Source organism: Chamaea fasciata, unplaced genomic scaffold, assembly GCF_029207755.1.
Source record: "Chamaea fasciata isolate MVZ Bird 193981 ecotype frontalis unplaced genomic scaffold, bChaFas1.0.hap1 SCAF_2, whole genome shotgun sequence".
NCBI lineage: Eukaryota > Metazoa > Chordata > Aves > Passeriformes > Sylviidae > Chamaea > Chamaea fasciata.
Genome location: NW_027094087.1, coordinates 14,713,624 through 14,739,888, shown reverse-complemented (window position 1 = coordinate 14,739,888; position 26,265 = coordinate 14,713,624). Strand labels below are relative to the sequence as shown.

Sequence of the window (26,265 nt, the reverse complement as noted above, 5' to 3'; positions counted from 1 at the left end):
GTAAAGATGCCACTGTGTGGTGATGTGCATTTGAATCTTCTTGCATGTAAACACACATATCTGTTAGTGGCATAATGCATCAAATCTGATATTGTGTTCTATCTGGGAAGTAGGACATATCAGAAAATTCAATCAGGCAACAAAATAGCAAAGTGAGCTGAAATTCCGTTTATGTCTCTGATGGAAGAACTACAGAGGAAGGAGGAAGTAGGTTTTAGAAATTTCCTTTTTAAATGTATGGTACCCTATGAAAATGAAGACATAGTAAGCACCACAAATAAATTATATGTATATTTCTTTAAATATAGTTAGTTATTTTAATCCAGACAAATGTGCTTTGATGGATTGTATCTAAAGGATTTTAGCCCTTTGACTTTAGAGTTCTGTGTGAGGTATTTAGACTTGGCAAAAATCACAGTAGATCATGCGATACATCAAGGCTGGAGCTCCTTGTGGTGCACATGTGAATATTTAGGTATCAATGAGTCCATTCCAGAAGGGTTCCCTTTATGTCGATCTCATGTCCCAAACACGTTGCATGTTGTGTGCCATCACACTGTTTGTGGAAACTACCTTAATTGCCATGATTTCACAGCACCAATCTAAGAGCATCAAGATGCTAACATATAGTACAACTAGAATTATCGGTCAGTTCTTAATCTAATCGGAGGGCTTTGCTCATCCAAATAATTGCCTTTTGTAGCCTAGAATAGTGAAGGTGTTTAGCTTGAGAATCATTGTATTGGATTGTATTTTTGCTATGAGTGATAGGTTGATAGTAGGCCTGCTAAGGAACAAAACAATACCACACCACCCAGCCACCCCCCTCCCAACTATAGTTACGGAAAAAAATTTCTTTGTACTTTAAGAATGATGGGTAAACATTGAGATCACTGTTGGTTTTGGCCAAGCCGCTGGAAGATAGAAGAGTTGCAGCTATTCCCACTTCATGCACCAGAGGTGGATGCACAGGTCATGCTGTCACTCCTGCTCCTACCCTTCAAATTCGAGTCTGCATTGCTTTCTGTCTGCAATGCTGTGGGTCTCTAACTGAAATTCATGTAACTGGCTACAAATGAAATGAGGGAATGGGAACAGTTTTGCTACAGAGCTCTTTTTGAAGACAGTGTTACAGTCAGGACTTAAACCTCTTTTCATCAGAAAAATACAGATGTTTCAGGCTGCTGGGGCACAGGTACACTTTATCAGCACCACCTTGCATTCATGTTGGCTGATGGATGGGTTTTAGGCAGAGGCCTGTAACTTCCATTTAAAATTAAATTCGAAATTGAAGAAGTCTATAAATCCCTTGTTTACTATAGGCTGTTAAAGTTGTTCAAAGTAGAATGAAGATCTTTAACTATATGGCTTAACATGTGTCATGCCAAGTTTAGAGGACAGCCATGCCGGGGGCTGGAGCAGATATCCATCCCTGCCGAGGGCTAGGCACAGCAGCAAACTCTTTCAAACCACATTTTGACTGGCACAGCCTCTTCTTCTCTTCATCTGTAGGTACTGAGTCTAATACAGTGAAGAGCGCTATGACTGGTTAATTTTATCTCTAGATAATTGTGCTTACTAAACCATTTAACTGAAAAAATATTGAAGTATCTAGGGGCTTTGCATCTTCTCCTGCTTTTCTGGACTTCTGAAGAAAAGAAAAAGCATTTTCAAGAAAGCATTGTTTCCTTGAACTTCAGGCCAGTGCATTCAGCTTGCTCTCTAATGCAGATTGCAGCTTACTTTTGATCACCAATGTTACAAATGAGAAAACATAAAGATTTAGATAAACATCACTCTTACTAAAAACCCCTAAAGCTACTTGTCTGCCTAAATAGATGTAATATTGTGTGCATAATATAATATGCACTAAAGAAATGTGACTGTGTGACCACAAGAGCTGGCAGAGGTGTTGGAGCTGGGGAGCTGAGCAGAGCACAGCCCCAGGGCAACAAGACAGGAAGAGGGTTGATCTGTTCCTTGGTGCATTGTGCCAAGTGTGGGATGGCTCTGGATAATTAATCTATACAAAGTCACAGGGAAGTGGCACATTTCTCTGAATGTTCTCATTTTCGATAATATATATATATATATATATATATAATATAATGGACAGAATTAAATTTTTTTTGGTAGTAAAAATAGAATTGAAGGCAATAGAAATCACATGTAAAGTTGCAAATGATTGCTATTGTCTAGATTTTCACACACCTAATTTATTATCATTCTGTATATTGAAGGAATATTGCCATGAGCAGCCATCTTTCTCCCCAGATTCTCTCTTCCTTCCAAAAGGAAGAGGAGGGCTTGTTCCAATGGATTGTTTATTTCTGTAAAATTCAGCAATTATTTATAACATGGAGTCTCATCTGAAATGAGAATTTGGGCTACAGGATGCTGTTGCCTTATTTTCAAGCAATATGATTCTGTAAAGCAATGCACAGTTTCTGTGTGCTAGTCAAATCTAACACTGTATCTTCAGTGACATCTGATCATCTATTTCTGTAGTGTATTGTTATGAGTTGGTTGATGTAATTAGATGCTCAAAAATTAATGTACTTTCTTTTAAATTAAATTATATACTCATGCATACTTTTAACAACACTGCAGCCCAAGATGCATTGCCCAGAGCTTTGGACATACAGCTTTCCATCTTCCATTTGCTGGCTGTAACTCAGTGGTACATCTGATTGTGTTATTTTTCACAGAATCATAGAGTGTGTCAGGTTAGAGTGGACCACAGTGGGCCATCTGGTTCAACCTCCATGCTTAAGCAAGCTCATCCCAGAGCACATGGCACAGGATTGCATCCAGGTGGTTCTGGAATATCTAGAGTTAGGGAGACTCCACACCTTCTCTGGGTTGTCTGTTCCAGTGCCTGGTCACTGCACAGAAAAAAAGTTCTTTCTCATGTTCAAGTGGAACTTCCTGTGCATCCATTTCTGCCTGTTGCCTCTTGTCCTATTGCTGGGCACCACTGAGGAGAGAGCTTGGTCCATGCTCTGACCACTCCCTGCAGACACTGACACACTGATGAGGTCCCCTCTCAGTTGTTTCTTCTCAAGGCTGAACAGCCCCAGTTCCCTCCGCCTTTCCTCGTAAGAGAGATGCTCTATTCCTTCATCATCTCTGCCAGCTCTGCTGGACCCACACCAGGAGCTCCGTGTCTTCGCTTGTCCTGAGGAGCCCAAAACTGGACACAGCACGCCAGATGTACCTCACCAGGGCTGAGTAGACTGCAGTTATGCATGAAGTCATCATACTCTTGAGTCTTCAGCAAAGTTTCTTGTGCTTGCCTACTGCTCAGACACTTGACTAAATTAAAGCATTAACAGTTATCAATTACTTGTGGCCTGAGAAAGTTCAGGTATGTTTCAGGCTGGTCCCCAAAAAGCTTGAAATTTGTGCGAATTTCACTGCAGGATTTGTGTGTGACACCACTGAGACCTGAGATTCTGTTAAATGAAAATGCAAATTTTGTGTTTAGGGTTACCAGAAAGTGTATATACTCATTATTTTTGCAAGGTAATTTCGGATGCCTGTAGAAAATGCTTCTGTTAATTTGCAGACATTAGGGTGGGCTAGGGAAAGATAAAAATAACAGGTTTTTCTCAGCTGGTTAACTGAGTTATGGAAACTAGTTACTAGTTTCTCATTGACTAATTGACTTAAAGGGCTTCAGATCAAAAGCAGTGAAATGCAGCAGTGAATTTAGTGCGAAATATACATCTTGGTGTGGTATATAGCAAAGGTATGTGTTTGTTGAATTCTGCTTTTTTCCTATACCTTGAATGTTGATTATTTTTAAAACTAGTTTTTAATTGTAAGCCTTAAGGGCTACTTCATCAGATCCCTGAGATGACTCTCTACTCAGCAGTAAACTTGTAATCTGTGGGATATGTGGTTATATTTGTTAAAGTTGTTAAGGCTTACTTCACCAGAAGGCCCTGGGGGCCAGGCGTGGCTGCAGGCTAGACGTTTAGAGGTCAGTTGGGTGGTGAGAGGCAGTTATGAGGAGAAACACGTGGAGAGCACATGTACAGGAAGATGATTGAGCGATAGGACATATGGACAGCTGACCGCAGCTGAGCAGCCAGTGGGTGCTCTTCTTCTGTTAAGTTCTGCTTCTGTCCAGCGGAAACTAAAACTATGTAAGGGGAGTGATTTCTATAAAGGAATCTCCTTCAGATGCATAAGAGAGTCCATGTCTCTTGGTTCCCCATTGCTACAAATGGCTCCTAAACAGAGACTGAAAGGCAACTAACAGTTGCTCTGGTGAGGATGACTCGGCTGAACTTTACAGGGGGCTGAAATGAAGCCTGGGAGGTCAAAAGAAGTCCAGGAGCTAAAAGGAACTCGGTAGCTGAAAGGAAGCTCATGGCGACAATTAGCCTTGCCACAGGACCGAGGGTAGCAGCCAAGAACCATGGGGAGTGATGTTTCCCAGGAACAAAAGAGTATCATGAGGACATTGAAACAGGTTTTGCAGAAACGTAGTAGGAAAGTTGAGTCTGCAGATTTAAACAGCTGGGCAAAAGACTGTGATCCAACTTTTGATAGTAGCAATGTTTTTGACCCTCAGACATGGGACACTTTAGGGGACACTTTGTGGGACCACATTAGGCAAGGCAGCAGAGCGCTGGTGGAGCTTTTGTGTTTGAGGCAGACTGTGTGGGCCTCACCACCCATCGTGCATGCAACACCCAGAGACTGGAAAAAGAAGGATGCTCATGACACCACCAAAGCGATGCCTGCTCCTTCAGTGCCTGCTCCTTTGGTGCCTGCTCCCACCCCACCTGCTCCTGTTCCTTCCGTGCTGCTGCTGCATGAGATGCAAGACTTTGACTGTGAGCTTCTCAGGGCTGTGAGAGGAAAGCCGGAGAGTGGCCCCTGGTACCCCAATCCATTTGCACCAGGAAGGGAGCCTGATATTTCCCCACCCAGTTGTTCAACAGCGGTGAGAAAACAGGTTCCCACGGAAGGAGATGCAGATTTATTGTGCGCTTTCCCAGTTCTTTACCACCCCAACCAGCTACCTAGATGGGAAAGCTTGCCTTATGGTGTCAGAAAAGAGCTGTGCTGCTCCGCCATAGACAATAGCATCAGCGGCCCATTCAGTACTAGCCTCTTGGAAACTGTGGTGAACTTGTGTATCTTGGCGCTGCGTGACTTCAGGCAAATAGCATGGCTTATGTTGATGAGTATGCAGTTCTCTGTCTGGATGTTGGTGTGCAGAGCTCTGCACTGTTCAAGCTATGGACAATTTACGGCAGTCCTTGGGGCATGTTTTGTGACCTATAGGTGCCAAATTGCTCAACTTGTTTATTTCCACGTTAACCCCCTGTACCAGATATGGACTGTAATTGAATCACCCAGACTGGGCCGACTGGACCTCATCCTGAGGCCTGTAGGAGTTAGTGGCGCAGGTGGAAAATCAGTGCCAGGAGTGTGACGCAGTTAGAATTATAACTTAAGGTGTTAGCAAGGGTCAAAGGGTTTATATAGTAGTTAACAAGTATAGTGAGTGGTGTGGACATAGTAGCTATCTTAAACAGTTTATTAAACAATAAGTGTTTGCATTCTTCCCTGTGCCGTGTGCCAATGAGAATGTATTGGTAATTGTAAACTATACAGAGTGTATAAAATCTGCCATCTTTCATGCAATAAAGGAGAAACGTAGCACTGATCATATTGGTTGTATCTGCATTTGCTTTGCCAGCTTCCCTTCATTATCGGGGTTCCCCTGTGACTTCGACCCCCCTGGTAGTTTTTCACAAGTTAGAAGTAACAGTGCCTTTGATTTCACTAAGGAGTTGCAGATCTCCTGGGCACAGTCACTTTCCAATCATAGACCCACTCTCAGATGTGCTCTTCGGCATCGAAACAAGAAGCTACAAATTGCTGGTATGCTGAATGTACTGTTACAGCTTTCTCAGTGTGGCTGAGTCGGTGGCCCCTGACTCAAGCTGCTAAAGGTCTAGCTGGAGTTAGAGGCCTCTCTATTCCAAAGCTGTGTCAATTTTGTCACAGTAGAAGGCCCTGAAGGTTGCACTGCCACTGTGAAGCCTTATGTACCCTGTAACTTTGTGGCGACAAGACTGCCTTAGCCAATGAGGTCTCGTGTTGGGAACAAATTCATCATAAAGACCACTGCTGAGCAGCATGTCTGGGTCCTCACCTGGTGAACAGATCATCCTGTGTGGTTGGACTAGTGGCCCCTATTTCAGGAAAAGCTGCAGCATTTTCATCAGGTTGAACAAGAACAGCTGCAAGCTGGCCATACCATTCCCAAAACCAGCCCATGAAACTCTCCTGTTTTTATTATTCAGAAAAAGTGGAATATGGTGATTGCTGCATGACCTATGGGAACCCTACAGCCAGGACTACTTTCTCCTGCAATATTGTCACAGTCTTGGACCCTGATAGTGATTGATTTAAAAGATTGGTTTTTTACTGTACCACTTTGTGAACACGATACCCCCTGATTTGCATCTTCTATTAATGCTGCTGCGCCCTATCAAACTGTTCGGCCTTTGCAGCTGCAATTGATATCTCAAGTGTCCACCCTCAATTATTTGCAAAGCCCTTAGTACACCCTTTATTGGGTATTACAACTGAACAACTCTATGGTATCCTTGTCAATTTTTATCTTAATTTTATCAAAAAATAGTTCATGGTTATTCTGAATTAGTAGAGTTAGCAGCTGTGGTTAAGGCTTTCGAAAAATTTCAGGTTGAGTTTAGCATTGTTATTGACTCTGCTTATGTTGCAGGTATTGTGGCAAGAATAGAAGCAGCTTATATCAAAGAAGTAACTAGCCTGTTGCTCTTTTCTTTATTACTGCATTTATGTTTTGCAGTGCAGTTGTGTACAAAAAGGTATTATATCCTACATGTACGTTCCCATACTAGTCTTCCTGGCCCCACCTTTGAAGGTAATGCCTGTGCAGACCAGTTAGCTGGGGCTGTTGTTGTGGCAGATTTTTTTTCTCAGGCACATCTGTCACATAGGTTTTTTCACCAGAGTGCAGCAGCTGTTCAAAAACAATTTCAGTTTACACATGAGCAAGAACAGCAAATTGTGCAAGCCTTTGCCAACTGTCAACAGGTAGCACCCTTGCCTGCCCTCAGAATTAATCCCTGGGGACTTTTTCCATTTATAGGGGGGTACACCATGCCACAGGTATTCTGCATTGCCGTACACGTCAAGCCATTGTTGCTCAAGTCCGTGTTGTTAAACAAAAAATGGGGAGTGCAGGAATGCAATATACACCTCCCACAAAAGAATGGAGAAAGCCATACATGCTCTTAATTTTTAATATCTCATTCAGAATGACCAAACCCCCATCCAACAGGATTTTGGAATCATAGGCTCATTTAGAAAACGCTAAGGTACTTGTTAGAAATCTTGAAAGTGGAAAATGGGAAGGCCCCTTTGTGTTGATAACCCGGGGGCAAGAATACACTTGTGTTTGCACAGATTCCAGTCCAAGATGGGTACCTGCAAGAGTGGTCCAACCAGCCTCAGATACTCCATAATCAGCTTGGGGGGAGGTCTTCTGAAGTTGTGTTCCAAACTGATATTAATAAAGTTTTTAGGCAATTTTGTAGGTATTTTAGGGAAACCTTTTCAGGTAAGGCTTGAGGGTCTGGCCAAGCCCTAGCCCTGGCTGACGGGGTTATACCGTCAGGCCCAGGTGTTTTTGCCGTAAAAGTGTAATCAAGTCACGTTGACTTGCTGGTCTGATCTTAAAAAAGCTGGACCCTCTTTCAAGGTAAACTTGGTAGTCTTACCTGGGAAAGGCTCTTCAAGTCTTCATTTTGAAATGGGACTCCCCAGCAATTGCAGACTCTGGGTGATGGTAAAGGTTTTAGACAATTTGAAGTTGTTTCTCGAGGTTCTATCTGTTTAGTCACTGTCTCCATTCATAGGAAGGAGATGTGTGCAATTACCAGTTATTAAGTGTTTTCATCTAGGTGTACGTTACAGTCTTTGGAAAGTTGTTATGGTTATCATTATTGTCACTGTTATTAACGTTTTAGTAGTAGTTCAGGTTTTTCTTAGTAGGTTTTTGTTGCTCAATAAATAAAAGAAAATGCGGGGAGATGTGGGATATGGAGTGTTATTTGTTGTTAAGGCTTATTTCACCAGAAGGCCCTGGGGGAAAGGCACAGCTGCAGGCTAGACAGTTAGAGGTCAGTTGAGGGATGAGAGGCAGTTATGAGGAGAAACGTGTGGACAGCACATGTGCAGGAAGATGATTGGGCAGTAGGACACATGGACAGCTGACTGCAGCTGAGCAGCCAGTGGGTGCTTTTCTTCTGTTAAGTTCTGCTTCTGTCTGGTGGAAACTAAAACTATGTAAGGGGGGTGATTGCTACAATAAAGGAATCTCCTTCAGATGCATAAGAGAGTCCATGTCTCTTGGTTCCCCATGACTACAGTAGGCATCTCATTTTGAACAATTAACTTGTTATTACATCCTAGATGCAATTGGACTGTCTTGATTCTTTCATGTAACACCAACTGTAGTTTTTTGTTGACTACAGACAAGTGGGCTTTAGGGAGCTGATTTATGGCACCTGAGTCATGTGCTTTCGCAATCCACTATCTGCTCAGTATGTACACTTCTCCAAAGTACTCTTTAATTTTCCCTTTAGAAAATATCTTTGAAAGGGTTTGAGTTTATTTAATTGCAATGCCAGAATTGTACAGAATTACAGTGATTTTAGTCTAATAAATCATGTTACTTACCACCTGAGTGTCTGAGTACTGATGCTGTGAGTAATGTTTATTTCATAAGCATATAAATTTTTGTTCTGCTGTTGAAGATGGAACAATCTCTTTGGTCAGTTATGTCCTTAAGAAAAAAGGCTCTTCACCCACTTCAATCTGATCAGATATTCTGGTGATCATGAATCATCTTGTTTCCTGACTGATGAGCTCTACTTGCTTATCAGCCTTCTGGACTAACCCAAATTCACCTGGCTGATGAAATGAGGATGCAATGAAGAGGCTGCAGCAACAAAAATAACTAAGTTGACTGTTTTGCTGTTAGCACCGTATCAATGGAAATATTCTCTAATGCTTTGAAACAAGGTGTTGATGTCATTTCTTTTATGTAGAACACTGAAGTAATTCAGAACACATCATACCCTCTCCCTACTGCTATTACAATGCAGAAGGTAGTTGTCCCTCTCTGCCCCCATAGTCCCCTTCCTGGAACTAGATCTGCCTACTCCTGACTTCATGTTGCACCATACATATCTGCAATGGGTCCTGCAAGTTTTATTATGCTGAAGTTTTCATTTACAAATACATCTAAGATCAAAGGCTGGAGCTCCTTTCCAATGGCAAATTGGAAGAAGGTCATATTTGAAGCACCATCTAGAAACTGTTCCATTCTCTGCAAACCTGCCACTCATTCACAAAAGGTGCTAGGAGTAGCTAGAGATTGTTGAAGCAAAAGTAATATTTCTTGGGGGTTCATTTCTTTTTTTTTTCTCTTCCAGTGGGCGAGTTTGTGAGCGATGCCCTTCTGGTGCCAGACAAGTGCAAGTTCCTTCACCAGGAAAGAATGGATGTGTGTGAAACTCACCTGCATTGGCATACTGTTGCTAAAGAGGTATATTCATTTGTCTTTAAAATTTCCTGTCTTCCTTCTTTAAAGCTGTGTTGCTCTTCTGAGGATGACTTTAAATATAGCAGTGACATGGAAAGTGAAAAACAGTGCTTTCAAATGTTTGAGTGAATGACATTTTGGGGTTTTTTTATAAGGTAAGAAATGGGAGCCAGGGCACAATAGAGAGTCCATGACTGAATACTTACCACTGACCTTTGAACGTTGACCCTCTTTCATAGCACTGTTTTTTCTTCACATTTGCTCAGAAACTCACGGTGTTTTCTGCTTCCTCCATTTTCCTGTGTTAGCATTGGAACTAAATGCCTAGGATTTGCCTTGAATCATCCTGGGTGGATATTATCCACTATTTATCATGAATATTGGTATGCCAGATGCCCACAGAGATCAAACAGGCCTCAGGGAGTGCACTATGTCAAATTCAGCAGAAAAGGGTAGCAGAGCTGATCAAATTAGGACTAGCCAAAGGCATTTTGCAGGCACAGAGTTTTTACAATTTAACAGTGCTTTACTGAAAATAGAAATATACTTGGTGTTACAATTGCTAATGTGTTTTGAACTTTTTTCCTTTTGTTAGAGAGATTTTAGGAGCAAAAACTGAGATGAGTTTCCAGGATTTCTGATTGCTGTTTTTTTTAGAACCTCTTAGCTTGTATGTTATTCCACCTTCTGGAGATGAAATTTGAAATGTGATCAGCAGCTTTTCAAAATTTCAGTTCTTGCTTGAATTGTACTTAAATGAAATGTCTAAGGCACCAACCTTAACAGAGGGAAGTTCTAGTTCATTTTGACTACTTGCAAACTTGAAATAGCAATAGCCTAAAAGAACATCATCACTGTGTGCTGCTGAACTATTTTCATTTTTTCACCTGTCATACATCACTTTATGTTAAAGGTATTATTATGCCCAACTGACTGTTTCCTGAACAAGGCTAGGTGGTACTGTAGGCATCAGATCAGACACGGTGTGTTTCCAGTGTAAGAGGTATTTCAAATGTTGATTTACCTTGCAGTGAAGTCTTCAATAGAAGTAATGCATCAGGATTGGGGTTAATACATCAAGTAACTATTCTGTCATCACGTTTTCCGTTTAGGAGGCAGAGCCTGTGAGAATTTTAGACAGGAAGATACGGAGTTATAAGGTATATAGGGAGAGACAAGCCTTTTGTTCTGGGAAAGACTGATAGAAGAGCTTGTTGCTTACAGTGGACAGAGGTAGGGAGCTGCTTACAATCAAGTAGTGAATGCAAGTGTGACCTTTCTAAATCGTGTTTCAAGTATAAGAGATCATGCAGTTTGCCAGCTTTAACTTCCCAAGGCCATATGCAGCCCCTTCATATTTTCTCAAGGTTTGTGACATTTTTTAGTCTTCCTCCATTCCAATATTGTTGCTGCTTCTTTTTTTTTTCTCTTTTCTGCAGTCCTGTAGTGAGAAGAGCATGAATCTGCACGACTATGGCATGCTGCTGCCCTGTGGAATAGACAAGTTTCGTGGTGTGGAGTTTGTCTGCTGCCCATTAGCAGAGGAAAGCGACAATCTTGATTCAGCTGATACTGAAGATGATGATTCAGATGTCTGGTGGGGAGGTGCAGATGCAGACTATGCTGATGGAAGGTACAGTAACTACAGTACACCTCAACTTGTTATTAAGATGCCAAAAATCTGTGAAAAAGACCTTGGTTTAGAAGAGTCTTTGCACCTTATGCGTGAACTTGCATTTACAGTGGTTGAAAGCATCAGTGTTCTACTCCTTTTATTTTCAGCTTTCTACAGAAAAGTTTATTGTTAAAATAAACCCTTTTAAGGCACACTTTTTAATGCCTTTATAATTTCTTCAGTGAGAATTATTGCCATACTTACAACAAAAATGTTTAAATTCATATTTTTTGACAAATAAATGACAAATGGTGTACTCCTAAGATGCTTCATGTGCAGTGTGGGGTACTGCAGCAGATATCAGCCAACATAACCAGTGGAGGTTTTGAAATGCCTTCATTCATAATAGGCATTACCTATGTGCTGTTATTGCTGTAAGAATATTTTTCTGCTGACAATTAATTTCTAAACATAATCTGAAAGAAAATGTGTTTTATTATCTAGGCTTTGACAGATTTGTTAACGTGCTGCTGTTGAGAAAGGAACATGGAGGTTTCCTTTGCAAGGCAGTGATGGGTGAGAAGATACCATCCCTGTCCTTACCCCTCCCATCCCCTGCGCATGTAGGCTAATTTTGAGCCAAATATGGGTCATAACTGTGTTGTAACACTCAGTGGTAACTGAGTGGTCTGATGCTGTTAAAGCCTTTTCATACCACTCTCCTGAGCATGTCAGACAGCAGTTGGAAAAGCAGAGTACCATGTCATGTCCTTGCAACTGGATGCCAACAACTTGCAAAGATGGCTCTCTTCATAAACTAAGATCAGTGTTCAAATTCTGTTTGCTCCCCAGGCTTTCATCACTTTATACTGTGCTAATGCAATGTTTCTACTTCTTTTTTGTATAAATAATGCACAGAATCTAAAACTTGGGTATGATTGCGAGTGGCTTCAAGGAGTACTGAGAAAATAAATTATGTGAATAATGCAGAAAGTTAATAAGTCTGAATTGTGTTATGTTTGGACTTGTTAATAATCTAGGTGGAAATAATTCGAAGAACAGTGTAGAAATGAAGGACAGAGACTTAAATGCTGTAATTTGATGCAATGAGGTGGCATTAAGACCTCGAATAATGAGAACCTATATCATGGTGGGCAACTAAACCTCTCCTGACAAGGCATTAGTAAGTGTTGCAAGGTAGAATTCTTTGTGATTAATGGAATAATTAATGGAATAAGTTTAAAATAAATACTTCCCCATGGTAATTTCCAGTTTTCTGTCATAAACAGGTGTGAATGGTCAGACTGCTTGACGCAAAAGGCTACATCGAAGAACTTTGCATATTTCATATCAGTATCTTTGGACTTTCTTCTGATTTGTACTTCTAACATCTGTCAGTTTCACTTTTCATAATCCTTTCAGTAGGATTTGTAAAGCTGCCTTTGGACTGTTGCTGTGTCATTTCTGTATATTAAATTAGGTTTTGATTTGGTGTGTAAAGTTCTCCCATTCTAAGAAATGAGTGCAGACTGTGTTCTAATTGAAATGTTTGTTTTTTCATTATATAAGTATATATACATGCAAGATATATCTATCCATCTATCTTATATATCTATTACATACCCTATATAGGTAACATATTTATTATATATACATCTATATATAAAGTTCATGTCTTATACACATAAGATCAAAAATGCCAAAATTATTTTAAATAAAAGAGGGGTACCTCACAGGTGTATAGAGTACTTCTGTTTGTAAGACAGATATACACTTTATTTCTGTCTTTCTTGTGTTTGTCACTGAATATATTAATTTACTATTGTAGTCCATTTTCTTCCTCATAAGGCAGTTTAATATCTGAAGAGATGAGTTCAAGAATAACTTCATAAATTTTGTATGCTCTAGGAATGGGAGCTGTAATTGCATTTCAGTACATTTCTGAAATTCCAAGCAAATACGGATTTATTTTTTAACCTCTCTTCCCACAGAAGTGCTTTCAAAAAGAAAATGAAAGATCATTCTGTGGGGCACTTGTCCTTCATCTGCAGATGAAGAGCCAAGGAATTGGTAGTTCTTTTAGACTGACTCACTTATATTTCTTGCTGCCTCTTAAGCCAAGTACATTTAAGCTGTGTGTATTGGAGCCAGAAATACTCTTGAACTTTAGTTATATATATGTATACATTAAAAAAAAATCTTACATGGCAGTATGTGGTAATTCAAATTTTGTTTGTGTGTAGTTTATTACTATCTGAGCATATGTTTGTGTTGCTATTAATACATATATGCATTAGTCCTAAACTGATTGTGAGGGGGAGAGGAAATTTAAGGTAGGGGAAGACTTTGCTAATGCTAAATTGCCAATATTCTCTGGTATTAAAGCCCCTCTGTTTGAAGTGCTTACTCAAGTCTACATTTGTCACCTTACATGGGTACCCAAGTCAAAATGAAGGTGACATGTTTGAGGTGGAGGTGACCTGAAAAGCAGATGATTATATTTCTGTTTCTCAAAACTATGACAGAGCAGAATCCAGCAAATGTGGGTGATCTATTTTGAGAGAACTTTATATCTCAAGCTATGAGATCTAAATTTTAAGATATTTGCGTTTATGGTTCTGAATGTGTAGAGGAAAGTATATTGCAGCCATTCAGTTAATAAATGCCCTTTTTCAGACTGTTGTGAGTTGTCTCTAAGGCACTGTTTTTGGTTGTTTTGGTTGGTTGTTTTTTTTTTTTTGCTTTGTCAAAGGTGTTTTCTTCTCCACAGAGGGAAGAAAACCTCAGCTGTATGTTTTAGCCACACTGTTAGAGGGCATGTGGCAGCTTGGGCTGGGGTGCCTTGTAGCTGGGTGTCCTTCCTACCCGATATCTGACCACCACCTGGGTCTGGATGTAAAAGGATGTGAATGCCTTGTGTTGTGGCTTGTTGGCATTGGAGGAAGGTGGGAGGGTGTATTTTGGTGATAAATATACCTGTTTTATTCATGAGGCCAAAAGGCAGGATCCACATGTGCTTTTGAGATTGTCTTGCCATGCTCGTACGTACACAGGTAGTCTGTAACTCTGACAAAGAAGTCACGAGCATTTTTAAGCAGTGGAGTTCCTTGTTGCTATCCACACCTTTATTTAAAATTTACCTTGAAGTCTGCCTGAGGGACAGTCAGATATAGATGCTGACTTTCAGTATAACTGCAGACCTCTCTTCTGCTTTGCTGCAGTTCAGTCAAGTGACCTGCAAGCACTGGCTGCCCTTGCGACTCAGGACAGCCTGGTGGCTCCCCTGCCTGTGTGTGGGAGCTAGCTAGAAGATTTGGTGTTCTTGATGTCCAGAATTGAACATCTTTAGGAGTGATGGTGAAGCTGGAAACTTCCAGGTTTTCTCTGTTGTCTTGGTTTGAAAGACAGGTGTCTCCTAAGGGAGGCAGGAGCCTCCCTTGGAATGGAAAATGTAAACCCTTTTCCCTGAATTATTTTAATTTTTGAAATTAAGTGGGCTCTCAGGCAAAAATATGAGAATAGGAATAACAGTTTTTTATTAGTATGTATAACAACAAATAAGGCACAGGCAAATGGGCAAAACAAACAGGCAAGTAAACAACTACAACTGCAGCATTAACAACAAACAGAACCACAAACCCAGTAACAGCCTTCTCGGCCGCAGGCGTTTTCCCCTTCAGTGTAGTTACGGTCACAGCCGACAGGGGCGCTGGTGGCTCTGGGCGCCAGGGCAGTTGCGATGATTCTCTCGTGGCTGAAGGGGGCGCTGTCGTGTGAATTCAGGGATCACACGGTAATGGCGGCTCAGTCGAGACAGGAAGGGGTAGAAGAGACACTTTGCTTCACAAAACCCTGGGACAGTCGATCCCGGTGCCTCAGCAGGACTCTTATAACAGCAAGCTGGGCCAGCAGGATGTCTTGGCAGCCAGGGGGTGTGGGGCTACAATGCAGCGAAAAATTCAGAGCAGTGCCGAAGGGCAGGGCAGCAGCAGCCGAGCTCCCAGCAGAGCAGGGAGAGGCAAGCTCAAGGTCCCGGGTACCTGAGCAGATGGTGATAGTTCCCTCTTTTAGTGAGATAGATGTTAAGGTCTCAGTTCAGTCGCTGCTGTCACAAGCAGAGGCTCACCTCACACCAGAAGAAACAGCTCCAGGCTGGGCTTCAGCAGCAGCAATGAATTCCCTTCCCCAAGCAGCAGTTCCGTCATCCTCCAAAGCCGAGACAGAAAGAGAGCTAGCAGTTGTCCCAATCTCGTCTTTTGCTTGTCCAATTCTCAAACTCCCAGGTAAGAGAAGTGCAACCAAATGCCTTCCTCCCCTGAGCTTGGCCACTTCTTTTGTTTTTCTTAAGTACCCAGTTGTTAGTGTTTCCTAGTAACTTATGGGAGAAAATTCTCTAAATAAGAAGGAACAAAAGGATAGAAACCTAACTCCCAACATCCTTCTACATCTGTCTCAAATCCGCCTCTCCTTATCTTTCTCTCAATGTATGTCAGACCTCCTAGGCTTTCCTTCCCACTAGGAAAGCAGTTTGCTGCCATTTTTCTTCTTTCACTGCAGGAAAACTGAAGCATTGTAAGTCTCACTATTGAGAGTTGTATGGAAAGCTTTTCCTAAAGTCCTATCGTTCAGGAGCAGGAGATGGTGCCTTTAACTTTATCCAAGTCTTTCTAGACCATTTATATTTTCAAGGTCCAAAATAGGAGATTTCATTTCTCATTGTTTTTCCCTCAGTAGATTAGGCAAAATTAATTTTATCTGTTTGGTGAAAAAAGGTATAAAATGCTGATGTAGTGATGGGATAATGTTGTAAATGTTACATTGTGGGAAGTAGTGTATTTTATAATGGCTTGATTTACAGTTTATGAGAAACTTCTGCCAAGTAAAGTTTTATGGTTTGTTCATACTTTCCATTAGCATAGTTAATACAGTAGCTTTTTTACTGCAGTAAATAACCCAAAAGAACAGTCTATTTTGTGCTGATAATTAGGCATCTGTGGAATAAAACTAAACCAAATTTGTGCTAATAGTAGGATAGTCATGTTTTTTGATTTTGCAACCCTGTACCAAACTGAGCTTAAGGATGACAGCTCATCTAGCAGATGCTGAAAAAAAAAGTATTTGAAGTGATGTATCTTTTTGACTCAATGAAGAGCTTTGGGGATTTTTTTGTGAGTAGTATCTGGAAAATTTTTTTTTCCTAACTGCTTGCTTCAGTTATAATCCAGGGAATCCTGAAAGGCATTTAAAGCTGGTCGATTTTTGTAGTCGTGAAAGCAGCATTGTATATGTGCCTGTTATGGTGAAGAGCTTCCGGGTGACACCCTGTGTTTCTGTAGGGAAGAGGAGTGACAGGGCCCAGAAGAATTGCTTTGCATAATATTCTGTTATAAAATCTGCACTTAACATGGAGGAAGTGTATATTTAATTTCTTTCTCTTTCTAGCTCTTCTTACATATTCATCTATGACTTTCATGGTACAAGGATATCAACACATGTGTTACCCAGTGTCTTCCCTTCGGAAACATCTATGAGTTAACCTCAGCATCAAATTAGTTACTATCTAAATTCCCCAGAGTGCTGCCATTAAACTACACTGTCACAAAGTGGGATTAAATTGATTGCAGTTTTACAGTGCCCTGACCATTTATAACAACACACAGACTTCTGTCCCACTGCTGCCTTGCAGAAGGTAGGCAGACAGGCAGTTGGCATATCTGCCTGTGGCACAAGTTTATGAAAAATGCCTTAAAGTCTCAAGGGTCACACATAAGCAAGTAAATGTAATAGTATACAAGAGTTTGCATAAGAATTTTAAAAGTCAAGTTTAATGGATTTAGTCATTTCACTTCACACTTGAGGAAAATCCTCTTTCCTTTTGTAAGTGTTACTTTGACTACTAAGTGTTACTTTTTGTTTGGGTCTCTGCATGCCAAAGCAGTGGGAGAAATATTGCAGTCAGGAGTCAGGAAGATGTTGTTTTAACTGCAAAGAGTTGAAAGCAAGTAAATGCTACAAACTCCATGGTGTTCTCTGTGCTCATGGTGTTCATTGGCAAGGACCGTCCAAAACATGAAATCCTCTTATGCTTTCTCTTTCCATTACATCTCCCCATGTTCTTCAAACTCTTCTTTTTCCCGTTTATCTCTCCATCCAAGCCCAGAAAAATGTATTTGGAAATACAGCAGGAAAAGAGACCCCTTAGGCCGGAATTGTTTGACCCAGTTATTTTTATACTATCTGACCAGGGAGATGAGTAATCAAAAAACTTGAATCTTCCATGTCTATTGCTTTCATGAATACTGTTTTCTGTGGCATTTGCTGGAGGAAGCAAACACAGCTTGAACATGGAGAAAAAAAGGATAAACTAGGAAAAATCAAATAGTGGTGGTGATGTTTTAAGTACAGCTGGAGGGAAGAGGCCATCTCGGATACCTGGAGTAAAGCCAGGCTGTGGCTGTGTGAGCCCTGGGATATTAGTTTCCCTGCAGTGGGAAGGGCTTCAGTGCTGACACACTGGCTGGATAATGGAGGCTTATGAAGGAAGAAATCATGGGAGAAGACCAGATCTTTCAGAGATTCTTACTACTTTAATCCTTCATTTTCTGTGTGTTTCCTCATGCTTGTGTCTAGTATGCAGTCACATGATGTATCTTGATGGTTCTTCTCTCTGTCCTCCTTCTTTCCCATTGTTCTTGATGTTGTCTTGTGATACTGAGTCAAAAATTTGAGCCTTAACTGGAAGTCCAGTTCTGAGTCCAAAAGATTGCCTGCTAAAGTAAAATCACAGAATGATCAAAATTGGAAGAGACCTTCAAGATCATCTAGTCCAACTGTGAACATCATAACCAACAGCACCATCATAGTCACCCTAAACCAAATACTCAGGTGCCACATCCAGATGTCTCTTGATCAGTTCTGGAGACAGTGACTCCACCACCTCCCTTGACAACTTACTCCGATGCCTGTCTACTCTTTCAGTGATTTTTTTCTTTTTCTGATATCTAATCTAAACTTCCCATAGAAAGACCTATGGTCATTTCCTCTCATCCTTTCACTTGAGACAGGGCAGAAGAGATGCACCTCCACTTCACTGCATCCTCTTTTCAGGGAGTTGTAGAAAGAGAGTCACCCCTGAGCCTCCTTTTCTCTAGGCTGAGCCCTCCCCCCCCTCAATGTCTTGGGGTGATTTTATGATGATTAGTCTATTCCCATATTGTCTGCTCTATGACCAAAAAATGGTTACTGTAGCTTTAAGGTGGGTCCAGGTGTCGGGGGTTGGAGCCTTGGGCCTCTTGTGTGAGCTTTTTCAAAGCCCCGCTCCCCGGGCATCCGTGCTGCCATGTGGATTGCATTCCCTTTTTTTTTTTTGCTTGTTTTTTTTGTCAGCTTAGGCAAGAAGGGGTTTGGTTTTTTTCCTTTTGCCAGCCTTGGTGAGACTACAGCTGCAATCCTTTGACAGCTTTTTTTTCAGAGTGAATTGGATGGTTTGGTGTCTTGGTTTGGGAAGACAGGTATCTGCCAGGTAATAAAAAAAACAAACAAACAACTGCAGTTTCCTTTGGGATGGAGAGTGTAAACCTCCCCCTCCACCCCCTTATTTTCTTTTTCAATTATAAATTATAATCAGAGGCTCTTAGGCAAAGATTTGGGAAATAGGAATAGCAGTTCTTTACTAGTATGTATTACAAAGCAAACAAACACAAACCCCCCCCCCCCCCCCCCACCAAACAACTACAGCATTAATAACAAATGAAAACAGTACCAAGAACCTTGAGGGCTTTGTTTCATAAAACCCAGGGCAGTTTGGTTTCAGTGTCCCTGCAGGATCCTCAGAGCACCAAGCTGAAACAGTGGAAAAGTCCCGGGCTGGTAGCTGGGATGGCAGGGTGTCTCAGAAGGCAGGGGCAGGATGTCCCGGCAGCGCAGGGGGTGCAGGGTCACACTGTAGCAAGAGGAGCAGCGCCGAAGAAGCCGAAGGTGAGGCGGAACCGGCCCAGCTCCCGTGGGTGGCAGAGAAAACTCAGGATTCAGGCCGAACCGGTGATAGTAGATTTCCCAGGACTGGATCCCTTTGGCCACGGTGAAACTCTTCCAGCCAGCAACAGCCATTGTCTCTCTCCCTGAACGCCGGAAAAAGAAGAGCCCGCAGCTGCCTCAAGCTCTGTCTTTTACCTGCATTATCTCCCCCTTCCAACTTTGTCCACCTCTTTGTTTCGGTTAAGTACTCTCAGGTATCCAACACTTGGTCTCCTTGGTAACTTATGGGGAAAAAATTCTTTAGAGAAAGAAGGAACAAATCTAACCCCCAACATCTGGATTTGGTTGAGATCAGAGAAAACGATTGACTGGAGAAGAATCGTCCGGGACCAGCAGGAAGGCAAGGGGTGCTGCCTTTTGACTCCAGACCTCAGAAAAGCCAAGCCAGCAAAAGAAAGGACAACAAATACACCGGCTTCATGTCCTATGAAGAGAGGACCTACATCAGAGATTCACAAGCTTCTCATCTGTTTGCCCAAGCTGCTGCATGAACATTTTGTTTGTTCTTGTTTTTTTTTTTTCTTGAGACAGGAGCTGGTGCCATTTTTTTCTCCCCACAATGTTTCCAGCCATTGTGGTGGGTTTTTTTTTCCTTTCCCTGGTATTTGTTTGATTTTATTTTTCTGAAGGGAAGGGGGGGAAGGGGAGGTGTAAGTTCTGATAGTTCAATATCTAGCATTTATTCACCTTTTTTTCCTGTGCCATGTGGGCATTCTGTCTGTAAACACTTGGGGTTTTTTTCACTTTCATCCACTAATACTCATTTCTTATTAGTAGAAAAGAATTGTTGGAACCCTTTTTGTTAAGAGAAATACTCATTCCAGAGTGTTTTTCTCCTAGACTTGTCTCTAAACTGAGACATCCCTCAACCATTCTCCATAAGATTTGTGCAACAGACTGTTCCATCGCTTTGTTGTCTTTCTTTTTGAAATTTTTGCTGTTCTAAAGCTGATAGTATTATTGATCAAGAAAAGAGAAAAGTGTTGAAGCTAAATTTTCATTGGAAACATTATCACTTGAGGAAAGTAAAGATTTTGTCTCTAGTGTGTTCACCTGTTTTCAAGCCATCTTGCCACTCATGATAAACCATGAGTTCTCACTGATGTGAGCTTTTTAATTAAATTGAAAAGCTAATTCCTGAAATTTCAGTGGTAAATGCACTAGTGGGAATATCCTAAATTATTCTTTCAAAAAGCATAATATGAAGAAAAAAACCCTACTTTCCTACACTTGAGCTAGTGAATCTGTACCAGATGTGAAGCTGGACAAAGGGTCTTTACTGCAGGTTCTTTACTTGCATTTGGGTGGATAAAAATACTCCTCTTTTTCCATACTGTGCAGACTGAACTGTAGGCTGTCCATAGCCCAGAAAATTTAAGGAAAACTGAGCCTTGTGCCTGTTGCAGTGATTCAGGATCTGCTTGATGGAGAACTCGGTTGTGACACAGAAGCAGGAAGGGGTGCAGTCAGAGGCAGTGTTTTCATCAGCTGTCCTAATGCAAATTGTTCCTAATTGGGAGTCAGTTCCCTAAAATGAACACTAGGAATTACAAACTTACTGCTTTTTTCTTCCCTCCTTCCTGAAGTTTTCCATGGGTAGAAGTTAACACCAATTATTGTGATAGATGGATTTTGCAGTACAAGAGTTATCCATCACTAACTTGCTATTTCAGAGAAATAATTCATTTAGGGAGATAGTGTGGAAGGTGTTTTGCCATATAATATTTCACCTATTTGGTCAGAAGTTTACATCATCCTGATTTTTGTGGTAGAACTGTTAGAAATTGGAGTAGTTTTGTATCTGTTCTAAACAGATCTATTAATGGTAGAGCACCTCTGAAAACTTTGTGGTTTTATAAATATTTTAATAGTAAAACTTGATCATTTGTATTCATAAGTTAAACTAAGGCATCTCTGAGTTGTATCATATACAGTATAATTGCATAGTGTTACTGCTTATGTTGAAGAACTCTAGAAGTATTTTGTCCTATTTGCATATTTTGCATCCTGTAGCATAGTCTATGTCTCACATTCTTATATTAACTTGGGTTTGTCACTTGTGTTGGCTGTTACTTAATATTCAGCTAGCTGATTAGATATATTTTTAATAACAATTTTTAAATTTTTTGTTGTGGAGGTGAGGTTGTTAAAATTCTGAAAGCATAGAAATACCAGTACAGTGATGACTCACAAGACTGTTACGTGCTGGATTTCTTCTTAGGACTTCTTCTAAGAAAAGTTAGAATGGAATTGATGAAACAGCACACTGCTTAAAGAGATAATAGCAGTGATGCTGAGCTGGCAAATACAATCACCGTTTCAGTATAAAGCTTTAACTGAAGTGATGGATGAGGCTCTGGGAGGAGAGAATGAATTTAATTATGGAAGTGATGAGTAGAAGATAATCAGGCTTTCCTGACCCTTGATGAAAACAGTTGTAGCTGTGCAGGCTACCTATACTTCAGTGAATGTTGAGCTTGTTTCAGGAGGCATCAACATTACACATGTAGTAGGAGGTTTATTTGCAGAGAAGGGTTACATGGTTTTGACCTCACAAAAGACAGCCATCAGCTGCCAGGTTTTCCTTAAGTACACGGCAACAATTTTATAAGCAAAAATTTTAAGTTGTCACAATGACTGATGATGACTGAAATGTGGGAGAGAAAGATTTGTGTAGTAATCAGCTTAAGAAATGCTCCTGATAGATCTGTGAGAGGTTCTCAGAAGTTCTTGTGACATTGTGATACATACTGCCCCATTTCAAGAGCTCTATTACTTATAATGCATGAAGAAATGGGAGGTGGGTAATTTAAACCTGGTGGTTTTGACACATACTGTCACACTAGCATGACTGTGGTCGAGGATGCGTAGTGTAAAATGCCCTCATAAAGTTACCTGGCAGTTCTGCTCTGCTTTACCTTTCAGAGATAATTGTAGCCTGTACTGGAAGTAAGAGCATGGCATTGGGATAGTACATGTAGCAACTTCAGAATTCCACCTCTTGTGAAACTGTACTTTAACAGCACAGTAGACTTAAGGGTCTTCCTACTTTTTTTCCTTTTGCCTTCCAGCAAAGGCTACATACTTGTGATACATAGATGAAACACCAAAAACATCTGAGTTGTTTTTTACCTGGCAGAAAAAAATATTGCATTCTAATCCTGAATGCAAATGTTTCAGCTTGATTACATGATGCAAAAACCTTCCTTCGCATGGCTTCTCTAGTTTGATGACTTCTGATGGATAAAATAACACTGAAATTCTGACTTGAGTAAAGAAGAAAATACTTAAACAGTAAAATGATGACCTGGAGAACTGTGTCTCTGCTCGTTTCCGCCAAGTCTCTTGCCAGACTTGGCATGCTGTGGCCGCCATAAAAAATTGAGTTGAAAGGTGCTCCTTTTTCTTCTGGCTGTGTGAGTGGAGGTTCATCTGCTCTGCAGAAGTCCTGGCCTCTTACAGCTGCTGCTGGTGGCAACCATATTTAAGAAGTTTAGGATGGCACACTCTTGAAAATATTAACATCCAGAAATCTTTACATTGAACATCCAGAATTACTGCATGCTTCTGTTTTGGGGGGTTTTTTTTGGTTGTTTTTGTTGGTTTGTTTGTTTGGGTTTTTTTGGTTTTTGTTTTTTGGTTTTTTGGGTTTTTTTGTGGTTTTGTTTTGTTTGCAGTTTTTTTCTGAGTTGTCTAACAAAGTTATTCTTCCAGTTTTCCCCTGTTGTCCTTGTGTGAGAATAGCAAGGTGATGAATTCTACAAGCAGGGCAAGTTACTGGTTTGGTACAGATGATCACGCTCTCTGACCTGGATAATCAGTAGGATAGCATGTTGAACAAAGAAACTCTGAATATTTCATTCTGAGTACATCAGAAGTTTTGTGGAAATAAATATGTTGTAACAGATCCGGATTTTTCTGCTGATTCTCAAACAAAGCTGTGTAGATGATCTTGTCTATGCCCTTTTCCATCACCTTCACTCTTAATGCGTTTCTGCTGTCAGGATTTTAAATATATTTATTCATTGTCATCAGGCTCACAAAGTGTTATTTTGTGTGTTTGTGGGTCTAATTTTCTAGTTTATAAGTTTCTCTTCAGCAAAAATAAAGCAAGAAAACAAACAGGTTAAATACATTATTATTCTGTTTTCTAAAAATTACAGACTTCACGCTGAGTCCTTCATTTTTGGAAGAGAACTATCAGAACAATAGCACCAGCAAAGGCTTTGTTTCAGAGGGAAAACTAGGTCAGTTTTGAAAGTTTTCTTGCCTGTCAGTAAACAGGTAGTTTCTCTGAGATGAACTGCTACCTTGTATATGTGGCTTTTTAAGCAACTCAGCTATGGAAAGAAATTACTAATGGTATAAAAGATGTTATTTAATTATGGGGCAAAAGGGTAAATGTATCTCTTGGAGGCAGTAGGGCAAGGATTGTGTGTTTGGTTTGTATTAGTGTTCCATTTAAAAATTGGATTGAAAGATTCTTGGTGCAACTTTTCTCATTTTTTACAAATTTAGTGGAAACAGGTGCATATTTTGGTATTGTTTTTTGTCTAAAAGCTTAGTTACAGTAAAAGGAGAGAGTGAGAAAATTCAACTGTTTTTTCTAAGAGTACATAAATGTCCTTTGAAATAACTTTTTTGACTTTTTTATTAGGAAATGTGAAAATAAAGGTCATTGCAACCTCTTCAGTAAAGAAAAACGGAATGGAAAATTATTAGAAGTGACAACATGAATATCTGAAAAATGCTATGAATATGAATTGTGTGTCCTAACTTGCTGTACTATGGAAGGTGCCCATCTGAGTTCATTGACTTCTATAAGTGTCAGAATAGGTGTTTATATGTCCAAATGTGATATTATTTCTTCTTCATGTGAGATACCCTATTTCCTGACCTAATATATGACCCAAACCTAATGAAAATAATGAAGGCACTTTTTGAGCATCTTTTGCTTTTGTGGTCACTAAACAGGCAGACCAGAAAGATTGCTGTGGGTCAGACTGTCAATTCTGTAATTTTCCAGACTTTGATACCAATACGCCATTTAAAAAAAATCATAGACCAGACATCTGGCATAACCCTTTTTTTTCCTGACTCTGTGCCTAGTCTCACAACTGCAGTGCAGCTTGATTCTTGCCCTGCTGTCTATTCCCACCTCCCTGATACTTAAAAAAACAGATGTCTTGTTAAAATCCCTTACTCACAGACTTTGAAGGTGATTGTTGAAATCTCCATTTCAACTTGTCTTTGACTTCCTTTCCTCACCCTAGCCCATGCCTAAATCTGCTACCTGGACTCTCAATATTATGTAGTTACTGTACTCAGTATTGAAGTCAGCTTGTATGCCAAAGTCAAATAAAAAAGTACAGTGCGAAAAGTGCTCATGTGCTAAAGTGCACCATTCAATTAGTTTTTAGATTTAAGTAGTTACTGGTTTGCCTGAGATGTTTAGTTAGTGACAATATTCAGATTGTGATGGTGGCATCAAGCTCGGTTTCTGAGAAATCTTGTCCTTTGAAATTTTAGTTCAGAAGAAATTTTTCTAGCATGCAGGGTTTGGAAATATATGAAGTAAAAAATGCCCAGGCCTCAGATGTGCAGATTTGTTCGGGGAATATTTGTTTCTTTGCCTGTTACCTTTCTGATTTTCTTTTAACCAAAAGACTGGTAATTAAGCCACTTCAAATGCACTCATCTTCTTTCCTGGATTCCAAATGTCTTACTCTTGTAATGTGCTTTCTGTTTCTGCTTTGTGTTTTCTCTTAAGACGCGTAAAAGTCCACTATTGGATATGTCTGTTTCTCTTCCCACGGCTGAAGAACTTGGTGGTCTGAATCTTTCCTATTCATGAGGATAAATAGGTATCTGTGCTCACCATCATTCTTTAGCTGGAAGCAAAGCTAAACCCTGGGTGGAATACTGAACAATCTCATTGCCTCCCAGCAGTCCTGGAGTTCATTTGGAGGAGCTGTAGAGGGGATGGGGTTTTGTACTTTTGGGAAGCTGAAGCACAAGAGGCTGGAAACTGGGATGATGGTACCTGCAGTGGTAAAGGTTATGGATGCATACATTACCATTGGCTCAGCCTGTTAGACTGAAACAGCTTCTGTGTAATTCCTGCAGCTGTCTGAAGCCAACGTTGGCCTTACCCTCTTTGCCGAAGCAGCAGCTTATTGCTGCTGCTATTTGGTTCCAGTTCTGGAATTAGCTTTCCCCCAGCTGTTGGCTCAGACTTGGTGGTTGGTAAAAGCACAGTCAAGATAGATGGGCTCTGTCTGCAGTAAAATACAGTTGCAAAGTGTAGTGAATGCTAATCTTTCCATATATTATTTTGCTTTCTTTCTTTCACCCACTGATGGAGTATACATTTTTGTTCAAGTTATTTGGCAAAATCATGGTAAAATTACATCAAAATGGATGAGTGTTCATTGCAGACAAGCAGGAAACACTTCCCAATACCAGTAATTAGTCCATAGTTATTTGCTACCCTAAATTGAAAGCTTTGCATGAAGTTAGTAGCTGCAGAGATGTACCTTCTTAAAATGTAGCTTATGCTGCAGCCCATTATTTCTGAAACAACATTAGAAAGGAAAACTCTTGTCATCTGTTTTCTACTTTGTCACTCTTGCAGGTTATTGGAATACAGAAAGAAAACTTTCGTTTACTAGTGCTTTTTATTTCTTGAACAGCATGAAGTAACATAGTTGGCTTTCCTTCACTCTCCTTTACCTTTCCTTCAGTTTTACCTTTCTGAAATAACAAATGATGCAGGCTTTTGAGTGAAAGGAATAAATAATACATTGGTGCCAGTTCTTACTGCAGTGATAGATTGGGAAAAGAAGTTACTAGATATACATTTTCAGGTCCATGGTTTAAAGATTGTGTGTAACTATGTGCTTAAATGCATACTAGCAAGAGCTGTACAGTGGTTTGTGTTTTAGAACCAGAAATATGCCCACTGAAGTGGTCAGTATGTTCCTGTTTGAGT

General features: G+C 40.4%; 1 protein-coding gene across 8 annotated transcripts in view; it reads left to right on the top strand.

Annotated features, from left to right (window-relative positions):
- APP (amyloid beta precursor protein) overlaps positions 1 to 26,265 on the top strand; it is a 228,305-nt gene that overhangs the window by 114,317 nt on the left and 87,723 nt on the right. For all 8 annotated transcript variants that reach the window (XM_066208645.1, XM_066208622.1, XM_066208658.1 and 5 more), the window contains exons 4-5: positions 9,513 to 9,625; positions 11,062 to 11,255. In XM_066208645.1, the coding sequence (XP_066064742.1) occupies positions 9,513 to 9,625; positions 11,062 to 11,255 (307 nt within the window). The remainder of the gene's footprint in view (positions 1 to 9,512; positions 9,626 to 11,061; positions 11,256 to 26,265) is intronic.